Raw genomic sequence first — 24,638 nt, forward strand, 5'->3', positions numbered from 1 at the left:
AAACTGACCAAACGGCAGAAAAGAGATCATAACGACTACTCATTAGTATAACTTTATAATTAAAATCTCGCCGTTGTATTATATAATGATTTGTTAAGTTTGTGCATATGTTGTTAATTTTGTGCATTATATTGTTAACTTTGTGCACATATTTTTGTACATTCTTCGTTCAGTTTTTACGTCCAGCTCAGGTTTTATTGCACCCCGTATTCAAACTGTCATACCTGGAATCATAAAACATGTTAAGGGGCGCGCATCTTGACGAGTACTACACCCTCATCAAAAGCGCGTATCATTATGCCCCATATTTCACACTTCATTGACCTTGTTTAAATTTTGTATTTTCCGTTTATTTATTTAAGTAACTTCATGCTAGAATCAGTAAACTATGTGACTGTATGCAATTATATTAGTACCACAACCTTACAACAAATGAAGGTCACGGTAACCGGTATTTCACAGTTTACTAGCTTAGGTTAGGTTTTTGCATTTTGTTTATGACCAATAATCTTTTGTGAATCGTGTTACTGGGTGAGGTGCTGAATATATTAGCATGTAATTACACACTCTTCATAAAAGATGCCGAAATGAACCATATCTCACATTTGCTGACTTCCTTTTGTTCGATTCTGTGTTCTACATCCTAGATGATAGTATACATCATTATTGATATTATATCTGTATAATCAAACGATCTCACTGTGTCCTATAGTTTACATTTTACAGCCATATTCAATTTTTTTGTGATTAGATCTTGACCAAGTTGCTATTTTTGAATGCTATGTATGCAATATCCCATCTAGAATCACAAAACATCGTTAGGGGTGTACATGGTTATGTGCCACTACCTCACTGCAGAAGTAGCAAAAGAAAATAGACTCACCGTGGCCTATCACATTTCATCTTCTTCTGGTGTTGATTACGATTTTGCATTTAGCCCATGATCACGAAAGTTTTTTTGCATGCTAAAAGCGTTCATTCTTTCATAGAAGAAGCTATCTGACATAAACCGTTCTTTCAAATGAGCAAGATGTTAGGTTTAAACGATGTTCAAATAGTCATTTTAAAATTATGAGGTGACACCCTTTAATCAGTCATAGAAGTCGCTCGTTATTCTGTTCTTTTCGTTAGTTCCCAAGAGTAGTCATGTGATACATTGGGCTAATTCCGTTTGTGACTAATCTAATGAAAACAACATTCGCAATAGACGTAAAAATTTATTCGAGGTTGAATTAAGAGAGGCAACCCCTCTTTTCCTAAGCCGATCTGAGAAAAGAAAGTGAATATTAGATGAAAATAAGAATCGGCTGAATATTGATGATCAGCTGGGGTGGTGGAATAATTTAAAGGGTGAACTTCGTTGTTGACAAACCCAGATGTTTTTGATTTCCACGTTAATTGGTAAACCTAGGACACTGACTTTTATGAAAATAACGTACGTAAGTTATTCCTTGAAAGAAAATATGCTCGTAAATTTTAGGCCGAGCACTGCATCATTTCAAGCGCGAAATGAGAATAGCGTATCGCATAAGGAGCACCTTCCATGTCCGACATAGCGCAGTGCTGGTTTCTTATCTTACAACAGTGACGGCATCAATCATGTTCAGCTTTCGACAGAAATTGTCTGACCAATGGATGTCGACAAGCAAAGTGAAAAATGGCTGGTTTCTAAGTTTAAGAGAGAAATTACATGACATCAGTGTAGGTATATTTCTCTTTCCATTGGGTTTCACCAAAAGTATGTGATATGTTTCTCTCAGGTATTTTAGTTCTGCCAAAATATGTCTTGTAACATATTAACAGATTTATTTTCTCTACTTTTTCGGCATTGGTTCAAAAATGTACTCTTTTTCTCCTGTTACTTTCTATTTTCATCTTCTTCCTGTTAAAAACATGCCTGTTCTACATCTCCTTGGTCATGGAAAGAGTGTTTAAATACTCCTTCTGTTGCTTGTGGCTTCATTCAAATCATCATAAGGTGGTAATTATGGAAAAGGAGGTGTAGCTGGTACGGCCATGAAAAGTTCTTGCAAAAGAGATAAGAAATCGCTCAAAGCTAAAGAGTACTCGCTACTGCAACAGCATCAGTTATTCTGTCACCCCGAGTATAAGATTTATCGACGGCAGGAGAAGCCCAACACAACGTCTTTATTTCAGCCATGTTTTACTATACTTGCACCGTTTCTCCGCTGTACATCGTAGAAACACTTACTATTCTATGGTCCTAAAATAAGTAGCCGAAAGGAAAAATGAAACTAACAATTTAAGTAAACTTCAACAATGTAAATATTTCCCTACAATACAAAGTGAAAATTCTATCATCAATCATGGAAAAAAGTTAAGCACACAGTATAGATATACTTAATTAAAAGTGACGCCACGCTTTAACTTATTCTGACTATCGTTCAGCATTCTGATGAAGAGCTTGTGCTTGTTAAGGAAAAGGTTTTCTTGCTGCCTCTGAAATATACGAACGGTAGGAGTGCTTGCTATACCTACAAACATTATATCACACACGAAGGGTAAGGGGTTTAATTTTTAGTTTTATTGAAGACAGACATATACAGTCATTTTCAGAGACGGGCTTGATCTCCTGGAAAAGTCATACTACTCAATGAGTTCTTAATCAAATGAAAACAAAATCCCCCATATATTACAATTTTTGTAATTTGTGCAATTTTTGTATTTGTTTATTTAATATATACATTATAAAAGTAACATGAACTTTTCAGTTGCAAATGTGTCACAATGTAAAAGAAACAAAAAACATGATTTTTTTTATAATCCAAATTTGTGCACCCTGAAAATAAGAACTTAAATTTTGTTTCTTGAAATAGGTTTGCCGTTTCTTTCTTTAATGGTACATTTCCATTTCATTTAAAAACACAAGGTTACGTTTTCTGTGTCCATGTTGTTAAACTCCCATAGTCACTAGGGCAGTATCTTTCTCCATGCAAACTTGCCATTCTTCCCCAAGTGGCTGAAGAGTTGTCGGCAAAATGTTGAATTTCCCTTTGAAGCTTTAATCTAGACACCCTTTCTAACACAAATATTTCTGCATTATAATAAACACTTTGTTACTATGATTCATAATTTACCATAAATATATTTTAACAGTAATAAACAGCTCAATTTCATCGAAAGTCACACACATACGCAATGACACACACAAATTATATACATTGCCAAACAGATCCATGATGTTAACTTACGGATATGTTAACATAGGATTTTCCGTTTGAAGCTATAATCTCGCAACAATTGCGACTTAATCTTTTCCCTTTCTACCTCGGGTTCTCCACTGTTCTGCTTGTATCATGTGCGGAAGCAAAGACCTTATATACTTTTGTTGATAAATATGGGAATATGAAATTTTTGCACATTTCATCAGCAACTCAGATTTCGCTTTAAAACAATTCATATATTAAGGGGAATCCATAACATTTAGGCTCAACTCGCAGTCATGCCCATTTATAGTATGGCCATATATCCGTCGTGCTTAGTGAACCATCCGTCAGTCGAAATGTGCTTTAATTGTCACAAACCTGGAAAAATTAAGGAGACCATATTTCCCGACAGGTTTTGACCGAACTTTGAATGTAATGTATTGTTTCAACCTTTCAGACAAATTAGATTAAAATCAGATGTACTCTTATTAACGAATTTTAGCTTAGCATTTTACGAATCTAAGGTTTGTCCTTCTGATTAGGTGTAAAGTTCTTTAAACCTGAAATGTAATGAGATATCAATTGTATCTCAGACGAATATGATTTTGAGCAGCATCCATAAATATTAACAAAGTGACATTGTATCTGATTGAATGAATTTGTTACCATTCTAGCCCCATATATCCGATCAATCTTTCTGGTGGAAGCTTATACCGTCAGTATTTTAAATTAATTTTGATTGGCTGACGGACAGCTGAAACTGATACGTATATCAATCTATATGCTACATTTATAGTCGGATATTGATATAGATAAGCATATATCCATGATGTGCTTGAATATATCACAATTTTTGTTCCTGGGTAGTAAGTGTTTTTTCGTAATTTCTTATACCCAAAAACCATAGAAAACGGCTATTATTCCCCACAAACTTGCTTTTGTGACCAGGACAGTGATATTTTGAAACTTATCCATTTCACACGAAAAAACGGGTTGAATTTGTGTTTCTTCGTTCACATAAAGTCAGAAAAACAACATATGAATCAACATTAACATTTATACTAAAGTAATACAACAATGACCACGAAGGATTTATGAAAGAGTAGTTTTTCGAGATTTACGATTTTACCGTAAATCACTTTCACAAATGTAGTCTTCCATCATGTTCTCGTTATACTCTCCCTGGTAGCTACGTTCAAAGTCCGGTATATCTTGGCGGAAGCGCTCACCTTGCTCATCTGAGTACGCTCCCATGTTCTCCTTGAATTTATCAAGATGAGCAAAGAAAAAAAGATATGGACTTTGAGTGACATCCTGCAGCCCATTGTGCCATAGTTCTTCACCAGAGTCTCAACCACACCAGTTTTGTTTTGTTTTCGGACTTGTGATTGCCCAGGAAGCCCCGAACCACTGCGACAAAGCTTTTCCAAGCCGATGTATCCTTACCAGTGAGCTTCTTGGTAATTCATTGTAATCCAGGATCTTTATCTGTGGTCCGACGAAGACATCTGCTTTGACCGTTGCCTCAGACTGATTAGGGAAGAAGTCTTGAAGTTACTTGAAGGCTGCCGACTCCTTATCTAGAGCTCTGATGAACTGTTTCATAAGGCCCAATTTGATGTGCAGTGGAGGCATCAACACCTTCCGGGGTGCCACGTGTGGGTCCCACTTTACGTTGTTACTCCACACAGATAACTCGTTCCGCTGTGGCCAGTCCCTCCTGTGGTAGTGCGCCTTGGTGACCATGCTGTCCCAAATGCAAATATAGCAGGGAAACTTGGTAAAAACGCCTTGGAGACCCATCAGGAATGCCACCATTTTGAAGTCTCCGATGTCCTCCCAGCCGTACTCAGCATAATTCAAGGCGTCCAGCCAGGTCTTGATGCTGTTGTAATCCTCTTTGAGGTGCACCGAGTGAGCCAGGGGTAGATATGGCTACTTGTTCCCATTATGGATCAGAGCGGCTTCGAGGCTCCTGGATGAGCTTTTAATGAAGAAGCACCACTCATTCTGGTTACAGGCGATTCCGATAGCCTCGAACAGACCGGTCACATTGTGGCAGAAGCAGATCCCATCTCGAGAGGTGAAGAAGCTGGAAAAACCTTGGTGACACTTCCTCTGATCTGCGACGTGTACACTTTCATCCAACAAATTCCACTGCTTGAGCCTAGACGTCAAAAGCTCGGAATAGAACTCGGTGAGACCAAGATCTCTGATCAAATCCTTGAGATATTTTTAGTTGGGGTTGTCACAGGATAAAGCCGGGTTGCGGCTGGATTAGGGAAGACACCAAAAGCAACTGCGTTTACAAGATGTTTATTTATAAACGCAATTTAAATATTAACAAATCTGACACCATTATAAACAAAAAGATAAGGAAAATCATAAAGTTCTTAACATGGAACTATCATCAACAAATAACTCAACGAGGAAAAACTCAAAACATGAATTTAACAAATGGAATTTCAAAACAAACGTGAATTCCTATCACCGATCAACAAAATAAAAGTGACCTACACCCCAATATAAAGAGTCTTGAATGTATCGTTCAAATAACGATTTAGAAAAGAATGTAATTATGAATGTATCGTTCAAATAACGATTTAGAAAAGAATGCAATTGTGTATCGTTCATAAAACGATATTGAAAAGAAGTGTAAATTACGAACCTATCGATCGTTCATATAACAATAGGAATGAATGAAATTACGAACCTATCGATCGTTCATATAACGATAGAATGGATGAAATTATGAACCTATCGATCGTTCACACAACGGCATTGCAATAGGAATGAACATCATTATAAACCTATCGATCGTTCACATAACGATATAGCAATAGGAATGAATGAAATTATTAGCCTATCGATCGTTCACATAACGATATAGCAATGCGTGTAATTATGAACATATCGATCGTAAACCGATATTGAAATAGGAATAGGAATGAATGAAATGATGAACCTATCGATCGTTCATATAAGACATAACAGTAGGAATGAATGACATTATGAACCACCTATCGATCGTTCACATAACGACATAGCAATAGGAATGAATGACATTATGAACCTATTGATCGTTCATATAACGACATAATAGGAATGAATGAAATTATGAACCTATCGATCGTTCATATAACGACATAATATGAATGAATGACATTATAAATGCAATTGTGGAAATAACATGGAACACTATAGCTATCGTGGCGCCCATTTGACGACCATGATGTTAACTCCGGTTCCACGCGCTCTAGTAAATGGCCATAGAAGCACCCACGCATGGTCCGCTCCTCTCAGTCTGTTGAAGGATCCCTAACATCAAAGACCGGTTGGTCGCAAAGCCCTGGTCCCTCGCACCGAGAAAACCAGTCCCCTCTTCCGATCCAACGTCACCAAAACACAGCGTATACGTCACACGAAACACCACAGTTCTGTGAGTCCACATCAAACGATGTTCAAGGCATGGCAGGTATGTATAAAGCAGCTCTACAGCTGCTGACTCCACATCAAACCATATACAAGGCATGGCATTTAGGCAGCTAAAATGATAACTAAACCGTGTAGTACATATGACACGGTTAAGTACTTCTGCATTGATATATGTAGCGCATGCGAGCACATGAATTCGTTACCCATTACATTAATCGTTTAATGCAAACAGCGTATAATTAAATATCAATTTGTTTGTTCATTTACAACAAATAGCTAACGCGAACCAGACTAAAGTATTTCTAATATGGCGTTGTATAACCTAGGTATTGACTCTCCGTAGAATTTAGAATAAATATGTTTCCTGCTAGTTAGCTACTGCATTCAATGAATATGTTTGCAGATAGAAGTATTTTTGAAACATTAAGGTTCTATTACATCTAAAGTATGAAAACAATTCTGTCGTACAAACGAATAGTAATAAAGAAAATTTCATTACCTCTACAGCTGGAGATTTGCTTCTGTAAAGGGATAAGCTTCCTGACAAGACTTGGCGTAATGTGATTTGTTTATCGAGAATTTGCACTATATGTACACTAGCTGTGACAGATATGCGCAGCTAGGTATTTAGTTTCCCCGCTGCAGGCAATTTGTTCGTGCGTCATGGTCTGAGTTTCGCCCAGGATTTCGAAATAACTAAGCCGAAAAAATATACCACCTTCGGGTGACGCTGTACGCGGCAACAAAACCCGAGTAGATTTTTGACAACATATACATATTGATATAACTCGTACACAATTCCGTGACAGGGGTAGTGTGGGTTTATCTCCTCAGCTCTACCTCTGAAATTGTCATCTGGATCTACAACATCTACCTCGCTCTCTGATTTGTTGCTCTCTTCTAAAGACGGCTGCTCTCTCTCCAGAGGAGTTGGTACAGAGACCTCAGGGCAGTGTGGCACTGGGGAGATGGATGAAGGAAGGTCTGGATACATGACAGCAGGTGCATTCTTGCCAGTCTGACGTTTGGAAGGGTCCACCATGCAAAATAATAGTTGCTTGAGTGGTCAGTGGATTCCCGCCTTATTCTTGGGATAGCAAACTTAATGGCTATCTTTTTTTTCCCTTTTGTACCATCCTACAAAACCACATTTTTTTCACTAATAAATAATGTGTAACAGATTCTCGCAAATTTTATCATACATGATATATTGTTTCATTAACGCTGAAAATTGTAAAACATTTTAAAATTAAAAACCTTTAAAATTTTAAAATTTTTAACAAATTTTATTGCATAAAATTCTGAGGAACATTTGTCCATCTTACCTTCCAGATTTTGTTTTGCAGTGCTCACAGGTGAAATGAGGTACCCAAGATTTGTCTTGATCCACAACAGGCATGCCGAAATATGCCTTGTAGGCCTCACACATCATATAAATTGGTTCCACGGAGTACTTTTTCACTCTTGTCTTGATAAATTGGCCGCAGACATAGCTAAATGCACCTGCCGGATGCTTGCAGCCTCTTGACGTAATCTCAGAAAAATGCATATATGTATCCACTTAGGCAGTTGGAACTAAAGTGAACTGGTGGGCTTAAGGCACCTGAATTTATATTACTATTTATATTACGGGAAAGGTCTCGAAAATTCTAGAAGTTACTCCAAGTATAATCAGCACTGAATCTGTCTGGAATGTTCTGGAAAATGGTAAATTTCAAAACATCACGGTCCTGGTCACAAAAGCAAAGTTTGTGGGGAATGATAACCGTTTTCTATACTTTTGTGGCATAAGCAATTAAGACATAACACTTACTACCCAGGAACAAACCAAAAAATTGTTACACGGTGATATGTGTGACACCTGTTCGTATTATGAACTAGTTCATTGTGATGGATTTGAATGATAACGGGCCCATCGATCATCTAATCAACACTATTCATGTATTACACTGGGTCATTAAAATCTCCTTAGGCATAGTCGTGATTCGGACTTCAGCATACAAAAGTATCACAGTCTCTCATTACTATTGTCCAAATTAACATACAATTAAATTTAAACCTTTTTCTATCCTTTTTAAACGACAGAGAAGTTAGATAAAGGTAGTTCCCATTGTTAGATAGTCGAATTAAAACAGTACTTTTTCTTAAATAAATTCATGCCGTCCAGTATTAAAACATCTGCCAGAAGGCAATATTAATAGCATAATTTAATTGTAAGGTTTTTTTTATAGCACATAATATGTCTGATAGGAAACCTCTTAAAATGCTTTGATAAAAACATTCAAAAATGATAAACTATATGACACAAGGAACGAAAATATAGTTTTTTTTTTAAAAAGAAAAGAGTCTTGATGAGATTTTAGACATACTTGTAGTAAGTTAGAGGCCTTGTCAGTCAACCATTAATTACGCCGTATAACATACACAGTAAAATGGAGTATAGATATTTCCATTGTACTGTCTATAGACGGACTTGGGTATCGTCTATTCCCATTGTAATATCTACAGAGGCATGAGGGTATCGTCTGTCCCCACAATACTTTCTACAGGCGCATGTGGGGTATCGTCTATTCCCTATATTACGGTCAACGGAGGCATTGTGCTGTCGTATTTTCTCATTTTACTATCTTTTCTGACCGTCATTAGCAACACTTGTTCCTTCAGTTTTTGACAAAGAAAAACCTTTGGACTACTGCCTGACTTTTATAGTCAAATATAATCGAAAATAGTATGGTTTGCATTATGATTTTACAATGGTGAGTCAGGTAATACCCATTTGTCCAAGTATGCAAAAAGGCTCAAATTCCATGTTAGAACGTGGAAGAACAGATAATGCAATATCAACTTAAGCTTGATAGTTGGAAATGAAAATGTTTCTTCAGAGTGACAGGGTATAGTAAAATTATCAGCAAAACAGAAGGTATTAAAATCACATATACTAATAGAATTAGTAGCTGAGAAGAATAGTATGTGCGACGTCACGGTGATTTGACTGCATTAACACCAACAGTGTTTCAAAATCAAGGATTAAAAGAATCTCGATGGTTTTTAACTCTGGATTTTGAATTGTTACATATTATACTGCATATGCTAGTACGGTATCTCAAGATGGGGACATCGTGGGTAACGTTGCCTAACTCATAGCCGTACTATAATAACATTTTACAGTAACACAATACGAAGCCAGTACAGTAAATAGTTCGTATATTGCTAGCAAGTTTAAGTCACATGCAAAACTGAATATATATAAAAATATGTTTTCATTGAATAATGAAAAACCAAAGATGGAAGCAAATTTTATTATGTAAGGAATAATACATGTCATTGCGTGCCAAGAACTACATTTAGGATGAGTCATTTTCTTCCTTGAAATTTCCCTCAAAAGATATTCTGATGTCATCTCAAATATCCATTCACCAGAGACTCAGTTACGATATACATATATTGTGCTGAATTGTTTCATGTATCGCGTATTAACTCCAGATGCATTGCTCAATAGTCATGGTTCTGCATTAAATGAATTGTTCAAACTTTTTCACAGGAACTTTTAAATTTGCAATTTTACATTCCAGTATTTTTACATTTTCATTATTTGTCTAAAGTCTATATGTTCCATGGCCTCCGAACATATGTGGCTAGAGATACTGGATGTGCCATAGGTACGAAATTTGATTCTTTTGCATCTGTAGAATTCAAAAATATATTTTGTTAGAAATTTGTTGAACTTCATAGAAAGAAAAGCTTTGTAATTAAGATTTGCAAATCTTTGACTAGAATGCCCCTGCTTTATCGGTGGACACGTAGCGACGCACACATGCCTCAAGGCTACAAACTCTCCGATTCCAACAGAATTCTGATCATTCCCAACGCCAAGATGGAGGATGAAGGGAACTATACGTGCCACGTGCATAGGGTAGTGGGATCCGTAGCCGCCGCAAAATCTATTTATCTGGTCATCCAAGGTAACGTTGTATTAGAATTTTCAAGTTTTTCTTAACCTTTTTACTTAAAACAGCCGTTTCATTAAAGTTACTGCTAATACTTCTAGAGATATATTCTTTCATGCAATTCGATCTAATTTGGTGCATTTGACCATTCCAGGTTTGAAATGCTATATCGTGTTATTCTATTTCAGTTAACTTTTAATTTATTGTGATTTGAGTCCACCAATTAAAACAGAAAAAAAAGTTTTCAGATGAGCTGTGTGTACTACAGGTTAGGTCATTGCTGTAATTTGTTTAATTTGGAAAGCTTGCTGATTCAGTCAGTCAGTTTTACCGTTTAATGTTATGAATTACAACGAGATATAATGTTGAGGATTTCCACTGTATAACTTAGGGATATGACTCAAATTATCTAAGACGTATGTATACTGCTACACAACAATATTTTTTAACATTTTTTAACTATCTAGTCAAGCATTCCAGTCCCGACGTAACATACTATATGTAATGGATTAGGGTTACGACCCATGCGTCACAGTCTAAGGGGATGAGGCGTCAGGTTGAGGATAGAGAACCATTTATAAACAGTTTGTCGATTTGACCTCGACACCTTGTGAAAGTAGCTTCAGTTACCCATTGTTCAAAATATATCTCAGCATCATTTCATGTACATGAGAATATATGAAGATACATCAGAACACCTTACAAAAACTAGATACAGCCTTGTATTATTCTGCGTTGTCAAAACACTTATGTCCTGAACATTTGATTTTCAGTGCTTCCTTTATACAATCCTCGTGTATTCTCGTTTCAGCAAAACCGACATTCATTATACCTCTCCATGACATGCATGCCGATGAAGGTTCGGAACTAATATGGCGCTGTGAGGTTCAGGCCAAACCATGGGCAACCTACACATGGTACAAGAATTCCTTAACTCTCACCAATGTACCCGGAGAAATAGAAATCAGAGAAAATGTCCTTTGGATCCGTCGTCTGGAAAAAACCCGAGATAGTGGCATGTATCAATGCATTGCTACCAATGCTTTTGGATCGGCCACCAGCGGAGCACAGTTACGTGTGCTTTGTAAGTTCTCCTATCTCATAATGCATGCTTTCACTTAATTTTTGGAACAGTCTGGACGATTACGGACGTATTTATGTTTTCCTGTTCAGCGAAATATTTTCAGTTTGTTTTACTTCACAGACGAGTTAACCCAACTTCCTTCTCCGACTTGAGACAATTTGTTTTAGTTTTGGAACTTTATCCAAATTCCCTCTCCGAGATGAGATAATGTTTGCTTTGAATATTTACCCAGCTTCCCTCTCCGATATGAGACAATGTAATTTGGTTTGAAACTTTACCCAAATCCCTCTCGCAGATGAGACAATATGTTTTGGTTTGAAAAGTTTACAAAATATGGTACGTATGGCTCGTTCAGTCCATCTCTTTATACCCTTACTCTTACTTACCAATATCCATAGTATTAAGATAGCTATTATTATTTGTGTGGTCTATATATAACCGACTTTGCATCTGATTTTCCAGCCTTTAAGCCTAATTTTGCAAAGAACCCTTTATCTCCGGAGATCCTAGCTGGTGAAGGTGGCAATATCACCATAGATTGTGCACCAGAAGCTGCTCCTGTTCCAGATATCAAGTGGTTCCAAAATGGCAATGACCTAAAGTTGATCCCTGGGGGAGATGAAAGAGTCAGAATGACTATTGAAGGGTCCCTCATGATAACAAAAGTGAGCCCAGCGGATCAAGGCTTGTACAAATGTATTGCTACGAACAGTAACGGCGAAAGCGAAATGACATCGAAGCTGACTGTGGCCTGTGAGAATGCTTTATCAGAACATTTTGTTGATCCTTGTTTTCTAAGCTACTACGTAACAGAGCTAATATCACATACGATGTCTGAGTATTTGTGAATTTCTTTTGAGAGAGCTGATGTATTTCAGTATTAAAACCATTTTTATTCTCAGTTTTTAGTAAATCAATCCAGATAATTAAAAGCCATAAATCTTGTGTTGAATAAACACAATTATTAACATGACATAGTAGGCTTATCGTTCCATTCAGGATCTAAAAATATTGTATTGTTGTGTAAACCTCAAAATGTAAATTCCCTGAAATCTTTAAAGGCTATCGCACGTGTTAAGTTTAATTCCGCTAAAATGTTGCCAAGGATATTCGGCTGCAATATATGTTTAGAGAAAATCTTACAACAAAAATTTATTTTACAAATGATTCAATTTTACTTATTACTAGCTGGTTTGGCTATATCTCGAGCTCCCGTTGATGCTGTTGTTGACGTCAACCATACACACTTTTTCTACTGTGAGGCTTCCTATAACTACGAGGTTTTCGAGCTTGTGTACGTCTGGAAGTTCAACGGCAGAATTATAAACATGGACCAGGATCCTTTCTACAGACCGGCAAGACACACAACATGACATACACCCCACCCACCAGCTCACCCTACCCTTGACTACATATATTTATTTTACAAAGAACGTTTAAAAAATACCTTTTGCTCTAACGGGCTTTTATCATATTAAAGGTTTTAGTAGTATGGGAGCAATATTGACTAATATAGACTGTTATGGGCACAAAGGTAATTAACACTACGTTCTAAGTACAAGGGGCAATTTCAAGTGAAAAACGTATTTAGATTGAAAAGATGACTGTTACATGATTTTGCATATTGACCAACACTTGCACCTTCCAAACAATACAGTATACACCCCTACTGACCACAACATTGTTACAGAGAAGCATTCACAATTAAAAGGAAACATTGACACTTACTAACCATCTTACACCTACTAATCCAACTCATTGTTACCGACCAACTCACCAGCTCTCACACATACTAGCCAATACCCACAAATACTGACCAAAACAGTGTTATTTACCAGCACCGAAAACTACTGACCAGGACCTACATTTGTACTGATTAGGATCCACGCTTACTGACCAGTACCTGCATCTACTACCCTACAAACAGCTTTGCTAAACATCAACCGCAATTACAAACTAGTACATGATCTACTGACCAAAACAGTTGTAATTACCACAACCACTTGCCTGTACCGATACATGCTGATTAACAATCACACCTACAATCAGATGAGCAAAGGTAAAATGTAAATTAAGAAGATGAAGTAACGAACACAACACTTAATTTTAGACATTCACTCACTATCACCATCCAGCACTAGCCTTTGTGCAAATCGAACAGGGGAAAGAAGTCTCAAGGACAGAAAATTGTATGTTGGCTACATGTATATATCTGAGATATATGTATAAAATATTACCTCTAAATCATATTATGTATTAGGCTCGCGTACATTTTCACATATTGTTCTGATATTACAAATAGCCGTTATGAAGAAACCAATTCATAATAAAATGCACAATTTTCTGCAACTGACGCAGAATATAGCGGAGACGAAAAAAAATAGGTACATAAAATAAAATTTGTGGATTAAACTGAAAGCAATAATGAAATTCTGAACCTAATACAGAATTGGGTTAAAGCTAAAATAACACATAAGCTTCGAAAGTGATCTGGAATTTAGCTGCGAATAAAAGGCTTTCAGGAATTATTTAAAATATGACCTAAAGTATATGTCATGCTAAAATTTCACAATTAATAAGGAAGTAAGCCTCGATAAAAATAATCCCGAAGTAAACTTTTAAAATTGTAAATTACCAATTATAAGAAATGAAAGTTGCAAGATAATTGAACATTGTGAAAGGATTTAAAATTCTAAACATTATTTTTACAATTGTAATCAAAACAATATTGGATTGTAAAATAACCTTCTACAAATTGTAAGGACATTTGTTTATATGTGTAGGATAATGGACGGCTATTAGTTGTTAGTCCTAATCATTCTAAAGCTTGCATCAAAAAGAGCAGTATGTCTTAACACTACCAAGTTTTGTTAACCCCGAACGGCCCTTTTCCGGCTCACAAGGCTTCTATAATATTCTAATCCATGTTCACCACCCGTAAAAATAAAATTTAAATTTCTAATTTACTACTCAATTTTTTTCTTCTTAAATATTTAGTTTTTATAACCTTTAAAATATCGTTAATGCTATTTTTAAATTTTAAACGGTGTATAATATATTTAATATATGTAAAATTTTAAACAATTTTCACCTTTTTCTACAATTTATAAAGTGTTCTTAAATTATATATTTTTTTTACAATTTGTAGATTTTATTTACAATTCGAATTTCTTTTGTACTTTGTAAAATATTTTTGTTCCATTTATAAATTTTTGTTACAATTTATAAACGTTTTGATTGACAAGATAGATATTTTTTCTACGCAACTTAAAAATAAAATTGGAATTTATTTTATGGCTCAGTTAAATTCCGTATTATTTGTTTAATTTAACTATTAGTTTAATTTTTTTGCGGTATTTTATAATTTTCTCCTGACATTCTTTAGTCTCAGCTAAATGCCGTATCAATGTCAGAATGGCATTACTATTGTCACTTCTTTCGGACAAATTTAGAAACAAATTCGATAAATTCTGTACTAGTTTCAGAATTGTGCTACATTTAGTCTAAGCTATATTTTTATACAATCTTTGGACTATTTCCGTTCTCTGTTAAATTCTGTGTCATTTAATAGTATTATGACTTTGTTCCTTCCATTACAGCTACTTGTAACATTAGTACTATATATGCAAATTTACTGACACCGTTAGCATAATTTTAAATATAGGTAATGCTGTTAAAACAGATCCGGGATATATCGTATGTATCCGTTAGGCTGCATTCAGCTCTGGAAACATTAATTCTATGTATGATTGTTAAAGGGTAAATGTTGGACGGTGATAGTAAGTGACTGTCTGTAGAAACTTATATGTTAGTCCTCGCTACTTTGCACCATACTGCACATCACACCTGTTTGTATTTATGAGTGCTGGTTTGTAGGTGCTGGTGGGGCCCATAGTGGCCGAGTGGTTTAAAGCGCTCACCGTTACGGATCAGTGCCATCTCACCTCTTTCTGCGTGGGTTCGAGTCTCAGGCTTGACTAACGTGGGTACGTGAGAAAGCCTGCCAGTAGCTTCTCGTGAGTCGGTGGTTCTTCCCTTTATTTATTTAGGGTTCTTCCTCCAACAGTCATATTTGCCGTCATGTATAGCCTAATGGTGTAAAACCCTACAACAACAACAACAACTGAAGGTGTTGGTTTTGGTTAGTAGGTATGGATGGTCGTGATTAGTTGTGGGTGTTGGTGATTAAATGTGGGTGCTAGTCAGTAGCTGAATATGTTAGAATTTATATGATGGTTAAAAGGGTAAGTCTTGATTAGTAAATGTGGATGCTGCTCAGTAATAAGAGAATCCATTTTGGGGTTTGCACTGAGACAAGGAAATTTCTGTCGAGGGGTTACATTATTTGTCTCTCGTTGAGGCTAATGCCCAGTGGTGAGATGACAAACTGTAACTCCACGACTGGAATTTTCTTGTTTTGGTACAAACACCAACATAGGTTATATTTCCCACCCAATTGCTTTACAATTCAATTAAAATAAACCTGCACTTGTGCAATTTAGTTAGCAGATTCAAAATGCAGTAGGGGGCCCCGAGTGGCCGAGTGGTCTAAAGCGCCCACCGTTCCGGATCACTGTCATCTCACCTCTATCTGCGTGGGTTCGAGTCCAAGGCTCAGCTAGCGTGGGTACGTGGGAAAGCCTGCCAATAGCTTCTCATGGGTCGGTCGTTCTTCCCTGGGTTTTCCAGATTTTTTCCTCCACCATTTATCATGGCCGCCATGTATAGCCTATTTTGTGTTGAAAAATGGCGTTAAACCCTAGGACAACAACAACAACCAAATGCAGTATTCACCATGAACTATTAAAGCTTCTCACTCTATATAACTGTCCTCGGGATTCGTACTCTTTTATGAAAATCTGAATAATTTTTTAAGTAGATCCTAGCTAGATATGTCTCTCTTAGGAAATAAAAAAGAAGAATAAAAAGTTATAAATTGTTAGTAGTTGGAGGAATCGCGCAATGAGCATCTTGTGCCAGGTGCTATTGTTATTCAAAATAATGCGCATTTATACGAATATGTTAATGATGGTAATGGGGATACCTGTTGACAACAGGAAACAAATTCTATTGATGAAAAATTAGAAAACTATTTCATATTATTAAGGTATTGTTACATTTAATCGATGTGTATCATATGAAAAAAAAAATAAGTAATTAATATTTTTAATACGGATAACTTCTAACTGTAATCAGTTCAAACATAGAAAACGTTTTTATCGTAGGCAATAGCATGATACATTACAAGTTCTAAGTGTGCAGTGACGGTGGAGATTTCTAATTCATGATAGTATCAAAATAATTAGTTTTTTCGTGGAAATATAGCAAGTGTTTCTATTTTAGTACGATGATACGCTGCATGGGCTGACGAATGAACCAACACGATTGGCAAGCGCAGGAAATTTCAACTGTTTACAATGTTTGATTCAACTGGGGCAGTTTGGGGTGGTTGACAAAGTCTCAAGAATGTAGGTCACACATTTCAAAGCGTTGCAATCGTTCCGGGAGCTATTGAGAGAGTTTTTATATTTGTAGCCAGTGATGTGTATAATCTGTGTGCCTGGAACAGTATTTTCTGTTATATTTCTTTCCACACAGCATTGCGAATTTTATCCTATCTTTAGTTCAGTAAATTTTCAGATCAGCGCCATTAAATGTTTCTAACATTATTTATTTCGTTTCACACCAAGTATTTCAAACTAATTAGGTACTTTTAGCTACATTTAATGACAATGACCTTACCATTTCATGAGCTAGTATTAGAGATAGGGTACAATTCATTTTATGGCGTGAAGCAAACTTTTGTTTCTAGCATAATGCCAAGTAATTCGACTTCGCATGTGTGCATGTGTCTCTCTCACATCATTTATATGGTGTGTTATCAAAGTTGGAGAGACCTTAAGTTGCTACATGGCTGGGTACTTTTTGTTATGTATCTTTTGTTGTTGTTGTTTGATTTTTATAATAACACCGTCAGGTACAGCAGAAGGCAACAACGGTTTCTTGTTTTTAAAGTAGTTCCTAGCGCGTGGACACCATGACTGAGACGACTTGACCGAGACAACCACACCGAGATAAGATAAGTAAGGTTAGCAAAACAGCTTTCTCAATTGCATGGGTGAGAATAATATGTATTCTTCCATTACCAATTACACTGTGTGTTGGTCAGTAGGATACATGATGATCAATGTCCAACATCATTTTTAACTCATTTTGATCCCAAAATTCCATCCCACTTCCCTTTGTGCCCATAACAACCCAATCAATGATGATCTCCGGATCGTGACTCCACTTTTGGCCATAACGGTTCATTTATACTCGCAATGCTCCCCAAAAAGGTATTATTTTTTGTACTATTATTATTATTATTATTATTATTGCTATTATTATTATTATCATTATTAATATTAGTATTGTTATTATTATTATTCTAGATTGTAGTAATAGTATTAGTTTTAACAGCAACAGAGGCAGCATTATAGCAGTACGGAGTTGTGTTCCTAATTATTATTTTATATTATATTGTATTGTATTGTATTATATTATATTATATTATATTATATTATATTATATTATATTATATTATATTATACTTGGTCTGGGAAGCTAATGTTTCGTGGGGGTGGTGTCTTTTTTCTCAGAGTATCAACATTCCGGGATCCAGGGGACTCTATATCGTTAACGCACAGTTCAAACAAAGCGGGACTTACGAATGCATTGCGCAGACTCGTCTGACAGAAACTTCAGCATTTGCACAACTCACTGTCAGAGGTAAGTAATTGACCTATCGACATTGTCAAATGCACAAACAATCTGACCGCTAAGCAATGACAGGAGTTAATGCCACACCGAAAACAATGTATATTTTATTCTAGTAATTATGAATCAGTACGTACGATTTGGAACCCTGTAATAATGACTTAGGTATGTCATACTTATAAGGATTAGCTCGCATATACTATTAATTATATCGTAATTATATCTTAATTTTCAAAGCCTAGCACGGATTATCTTATAGATGTCTTCGTACCCCTGAGCTCCCAACAGCGGTTCCACCCCACAGTGACTCTTCTACGACTCTTTAGGAAATTAAATTCTTGCGCGGAAATTATTTTTACGTGCACGGTACTAATTAATGCTAGACACAATATATTTAACTTCGGTAAGAAAGAAAAAATACTCCTGCGTGCGGTGATTAGTTTACTCTCTTGCGTAGCTTATTACTTCCGCAAACGATTTATTAATTCCAGCAACAATTAATAACTCGCCTTTTCTTGGTGTCTATTAAACAATTCTTCATCACTTTTCTCTATGCATTTATATTGTTCATAACTTTGCTTTCATTGAACATATTCATGTAACCGTTTGCAATATCAAGGCAGTTTATATATATATATATATATATATATATATATATATATATATATATATATATATATATATATATATATATATATGTATATGTGTGTGTGTGTGTGTGTATGAGTGTGTTGTTCGTAATCGAACTTACATGACATATTTATAATATATGCCTATATACTATGTAAATATGTAGCAGACTCAGTTAAAAAGAAAGCTTCAAATGTTAGAATGCTTTAATGACTCTCACCCATATAAAAACCAATTTATTCGGTCATAATTTACATGAAGTTCTTACGAGCTTTCTTATTAGCAAGTATTTTTATTGATGGGGCGGAGGTGCGCCAAATGTCTGTTTCGCAGTGCGCACTGTGCTGCCTTGCAACGTCGCTAACATAAAGACCTACAGACAAATACAGGTAGCCCATACCTAAGAGGTATAGTGGGGCGATATACGGACAGTGGATATCCCCGTCAAAAACCTCGTGGGCCTGTATAAGGACGAGATTTATACGGACAATGGGAATTAGCATTACAGAATCCCCGATGGCTATATACGGACAATGGGATTTGAACATGGGGATTATTGGGACTGTATACGGACAAGGTAAAGTGGGGTCATCGTATAGGGAAAATAGAAATGGAAGAGGTGAGGTGACGTCACAGTACTGAACGTTGGTAACAATGTAGCAAGGGGCTGACCTCATTTTGACCAAACAGCAGGAAAAAACCTAGAACGCTTGGCGGAGCGAGACTGACGGGGTATTGACAAATATAACACATGCAAGACATAGACATATAGTGATGAACATGAAAAACATATGGCGAAGAGAATACATATCTTTTCGATGCATATGTGGCCCTGAAAAGGGCCTTTGGTTTTCTCCGTCTTTTTCTAATTTCTACTTTTCCTCCACCAACTTCTTATTTTCAGTCCTACATTCTTCTTGTTTATCTTGTTCTCTTTCTCCTCTTCTCCTTCTCCTCCCTCTTTTTTCTCTTCTTATTCTCCTCCTTTTTTCGATCCACGCTCTCATTCTTCTTGTATCTTCTTCATTCTCATTCTCCTTCTTTACCTGCTTCAGTAACTCTCTTATTCTTTCCTTCGTCTTTCTCAAATTGTTGATTTTCATCTTCACTTGATGGTGGCTAAAAGAATGGTGATTATCATTTAGTTTGACCAGCATCTCATCCACCATACCCAGATCGTTTAGTGCTTCCTGCAAGGTCTTCATTTTATCTATTGTGTTACAAGCCATCTTCTTTAAGTATTCAATGTTGAACGGCGCGAATGACGAGCGCTTGACTTTATACGTGTCAAGCGCGGACATGAAAGAAAATATACTTTAAACTCACTTCACATATTATCTACTATCCACACAAACGTACGCGTACACATACAAACCCCAACATCTACTATTCACACACGGGAAGAAGAATAAACATTCACAAAGATACTATCCAGACACGAAAAGAGGATAAAAACCACAATATCTACTGTCCACATAAATGTACGCGAACTATACAAACCTCAAAATCAACTATCCACAGACGGGAAGAAGGAAAAAAAACACAATATCTACCATTCACACAAAGTACGCGCACTGACTGATGACTAATTAAATTAACGTCGTTTGCGCCCAACTAGGGCATGCATGACGGTTTTATGCCTGCACGGCAGGCTGTTTAATTACTCATGGGGGGAGGAATAAGTGCTTCATCACCCAAGCATTTATGTGTTCACATAACACTGTTTAATTCAGCCATCAGGTCGTAGGACTATTTAAGTCCCTAATAACCAGAATGAAGGGCTATCATGAGTGGGAATGAATTCAACACGCACTCATGATCAGTAATGAATTTCAGTCTGCCATAACTGAGGAGGGGTGTCAACAAAAGCGGTATGTGACACCAGTAGCGATTGGTCGCCATTACGACGTCACATCGGGACACCTAGCTTTAGACTGGTGGAAATTGTTCCACATCTCCGTCCATGTACGAATGCCCGAGAGAAGCAGGAGGCAAGGGACTCAGCAAGCGGGTACACGAGGTCTTGCCATCGCGACTGACTTCGACCTTGGACACTTTGTAATGATAAAACTGTAACGGATGTTCATTGTAGACTTCGTTGAGGGATGGATTCTTGACGATGCCAACGATTAAACGCTTGGGTAACTGACCTTGGAACAGATGGTCTTCGATCATGGAGCTATGTCCAGCGGGAATGGTGAACGTTTTCACTTCAACAGGTCGTATCGGATACGTGGCAGTCGTTCTGCTCAAAGCGTGACTGATGTCATTTTCCACTTTAGGTAACACTTCCACACGTCGTACGTAGAGTCCGGCTTCTTCGATGACCGTTTTGTAAGTGGAATCAACAATCAAATGGAAAGCGACACCGCTGCAATTCATTCTCAGACGGACATCTACTTCGTTCAACAATCGTAAAGCTGTTGAACTTGGTCGCTGTGTCAGCTGTCCATAATACGCACGCATCCAAAAAGGTGTTCTTGGCTTCTGTTTTGCATGTCAAGAGATTTTCCAGGTACGATCGGTAAGGGTAAGTACCCATGCTGCTGGTGACCAGTTGGTTATTCAAGTGCAAATCCACCTCGCTGAAGACGAAATGCATGAAATTGTTGACGGGAGGTACTGCATCATCGTTGGTTAGGTTAGTTTTGTGCGGTTGGATCACTTTCGCTTTCAAGTACAAGTAACTGCTATTCAGATAGATGTAATCTTCAGGCTGCCCTTTGATTTCGAACTCGTCGGGAGCGGAATCCGTCTAAAAGGAAACTCAACCCATTTGGGATTCTTGCATCGTCATAATGGTGGGTGGCATGGCAAAGATATCCAGTTCCGACTTGGAACAGGCGCAAACTCTTGGTGCATCATTTTCTTTCTTTCTTTTTCTCTCTGTTGTTTAATAATCAAAAACGTTCAAGTCTCGGACGGTTCTTCTTTTTTTAATCTTTCTAGCTTTATCATTATGAAAGCCTTCGAAGGGGTGTTTTCGTCGTCTCTCTCTTCCTTGTCCTTCTTGTGGCGTCAGGGAAACATTGATTCCTGACTCAGCAGTGTCCAGGGCATATATAGGCGTTTCTCGTCGGCCTAAAATGTATTTGCCCGTTTGAAGGAAGACATTTTTGCCTGCTCTCAAGAAAGCTTCATTGTAGTTTTGTTTGTTGATAATGACATTTTTAGCAATTATTTGCCTTGAGCCAACGCGGCATCTTTCAAGGCGTGCAATTCTCGTGTCACCAACAGTTCCAACACGGGCGCCACAGAACGACATGCTGATTTCAACATTTCTCCTAAAACCATGTCCTCGCTGTCCAACGACTCCTTGGTACACTTGATACATTACTTACGAGTCGTTAGAGAATCGTTTTCGAAAATGGAGTTTCACCATCACTTTTCCTTTGGTGAATGAAATATTTTGTCCAAGATCTCCTTTTATAGCAATGGTGACAGTGTCGAAATACGACTTACTGACGGGTAAATAGTGAAGATGTACAAATTCACGATGAACGTGGTCGGTATTTCCAGCTTCCTTGTCAGTGTTCTTGGCAGAATCCATTTTGAAAGGAATGACACGCACTAGCGGTACGGAGGTGTGTCCCACCACGTTATACTCTACCACATCGGAGTACATAAAGATCGAAATCAGTCTCTGGTTCATTTCTACCGAGGATCTAAACAACGTCACAAAACTAAGGTTGTCGGAAACGATTGGTAATTTGCCTTTTTCAACTTAGTGTCCCCACACAAAATCTCAAACAGTTCAGAACAAAAACATTAGTTTGCTCTCAGAAAAGTTTATAAGTAGGTAATGAATCACTTTATGGTACTCGAGGGTGGCACTTTGTCCGTTTTTCTCCAAGGCATTAAAAATACTCCATTGAACCTGGTAGTAATAGTGCTCACCAAATCTGGACCACTAAAATAATAACCTGGGGGAATTACTAAACCATAGGTGGCCAATTTTGTATTGGAGTTCGCTTTTAGTAAAGAGCTTATTGCAATTGGGATTTGATTCAAGAAGGTTTTAAATCGTTGATTTTTGATGATGTTTAGGATTTGTGTAGGGTGAATGATTTCCACCAAAGCCACTTCCCAATGGGCTTCGTGATCTAACTGGATGGCCTGAGGTAATTTGACCGTGTAACAACACAAAGTATTGTTGGCAAACACCTCCATGGAACTGTCACAGGGTAAGGTTAAGTAAAATTGGTTGTTGTTCATAATTCCAGAGATCAGCTGTCCAAGGGGTCACTCGAAGTGAGAGGAGTGTCTAAAAGAGGATTATTTTGGTGATTGTTGTCGTTGGGGTGATGACTGACGTTATGAACAAGACTCCCGTTATTCCCGTTCGAGGAGTATTTCAGGGTCAGATTGGGAAGAAGGTAACTGATACAACTGGTCAGTAAAATTGTCCACAATTGTTTGTCTCCTTGTTGTAAACTCAAATTGGCAATGGCCGCACCCATGACACAATACACCACAAAGATTTGACAGAAAAAGACGATTTGCGTTTTAGGCACTCGTTCTCCACGCCACAACCACAAGGGTCGCTTTCGTAGATCTTGCAGAGAAGAAGTGGCCACTGCGGAGGTAGCGATAGCTGAGACTGTATGGAAGGGCATGACGGTGACTTCTTTTTACAGTCGATGACATGCGAAGCGCTGATCCAAGAATCAAAAGTGGGAGGATACCCTTTCCAACGCCGTTTTACAGCTTTAACACGTTGTTTTCCACTTTACGGGTTCTTCGTTCGAGAATGCTTTCGATGTCGTACACTTCGTCTTCTTTTTCTATCACGCTTTGTAACTCGGGCAAGTAAAACCTTTTTTTTCAACACTTCCCCGTTCATGTTTTCCAATTTATAGACGGCAGGATGACGGCCACGCACTCGTCCAGTGACACGAAACATTTCGGTGGTCCAGTTGGGTAAGTAACCTTTGTTGAAAGTGCCTATGGTTTTGCCAATGCTCAGCAAATCTCCTGCTGCCAACACTCCACTTTTCTTGGGGACCGTCACCGTCGGGGACGTACCTAACAGGAGCTCAAAACCGGTCACTTCGTTGTCGGGAGTCACTTCTCTGGAAGGAGGCACGTCCAGTGATTCGTTGGAAAAATTGGTTGTACGCTTGAACCAGATGCCGTATGCTGTCGATGTACTTGAGAGTGTTTTGATGCGTATAATATTTCCACATGCGTTCTTTCAAGGAGCGTAAAAAACGTTCCACGATGCTGGCGTTGGTTTCAGGATATCGGTGATGAAAAATTAATGTCAAGTTTGTTTTAAATTCTTTTCGGAAAGCTTGGTTCATAAATTCGGTGCCTTTGTTGGTTTACCATCAAAGAGGGTGACAGCCACTTTGTTTCAGCACCAGTTTAATGGCTGGCACTAACTCACTGCTCGATTTGGAAGTCAATGGCACAAATAAGGTAAATTTGGAAAACACGTCGATGACACAAAACAAATATTTGTAGCCACGATTGTAGGTGGCCAAAAGAGAGACATTGGCAAAATCGGCTTGGATTTGATGATCGATACCCTCCGTTCGGGTGAGACTTCTGGAAAATTTTCGTCGAATGGGTTTGTGTAAAGTGTACGTGGCTTGTTCTTGTAACCTTCTTTGC

General features: G+C 37.4%; 1 protein-coding gene across 1 annotated transcript in view; it reads left to right on the forward strand.

Annotated features, from left to right (window-relative positions):
* The window catches only part of LOC149780081 (contactin-like), a 104,998-nt gene that overhangs the window by 39,788 nt on the left and 40,572 nt on the right, over positions 1-24,638 (forward strand). Inside the window, exons 11-15 of the mRNA XM_089936839.1 lie at positions 10,377-10,564; positions 11,361-11,633; positions 12,096-12,386; positions 12,822-12,988; positions 18,275-18,404. Coding sequence (XP_089792965.1) covers positions 10,377-10,564; positions 11,361-11,633; positions 12,096-12,386; positions 12,822-12,988; positions 18,275-18,404 — 1,049 coding nt within the window. The remainder of the gene's footprint in view (positions 1-10,376; positions 10,565-11,360; positions 11,634-12,095; positions 12,387-12,821; positions 12,989-18,274; positions 18,405-24,638) is intronic.

Source organism: Sinohyriopsis cumingii, chromosome 16, assembly GCF_028554795.1.
Source record: "Sinohyriopsis cumingii isolate HCF-2022 chromosome 16, ASM2855479v2, whole genome shotgun sequence".
In the NCBI taxonomy this organism is placed as follows: domain Eukaryota; kingdom Metazoa; phylum Mollusca; class Bivalvia; order Unionida; family Unionidae; genus Sinohyriopsis; species Sinohyriopsis cumingii.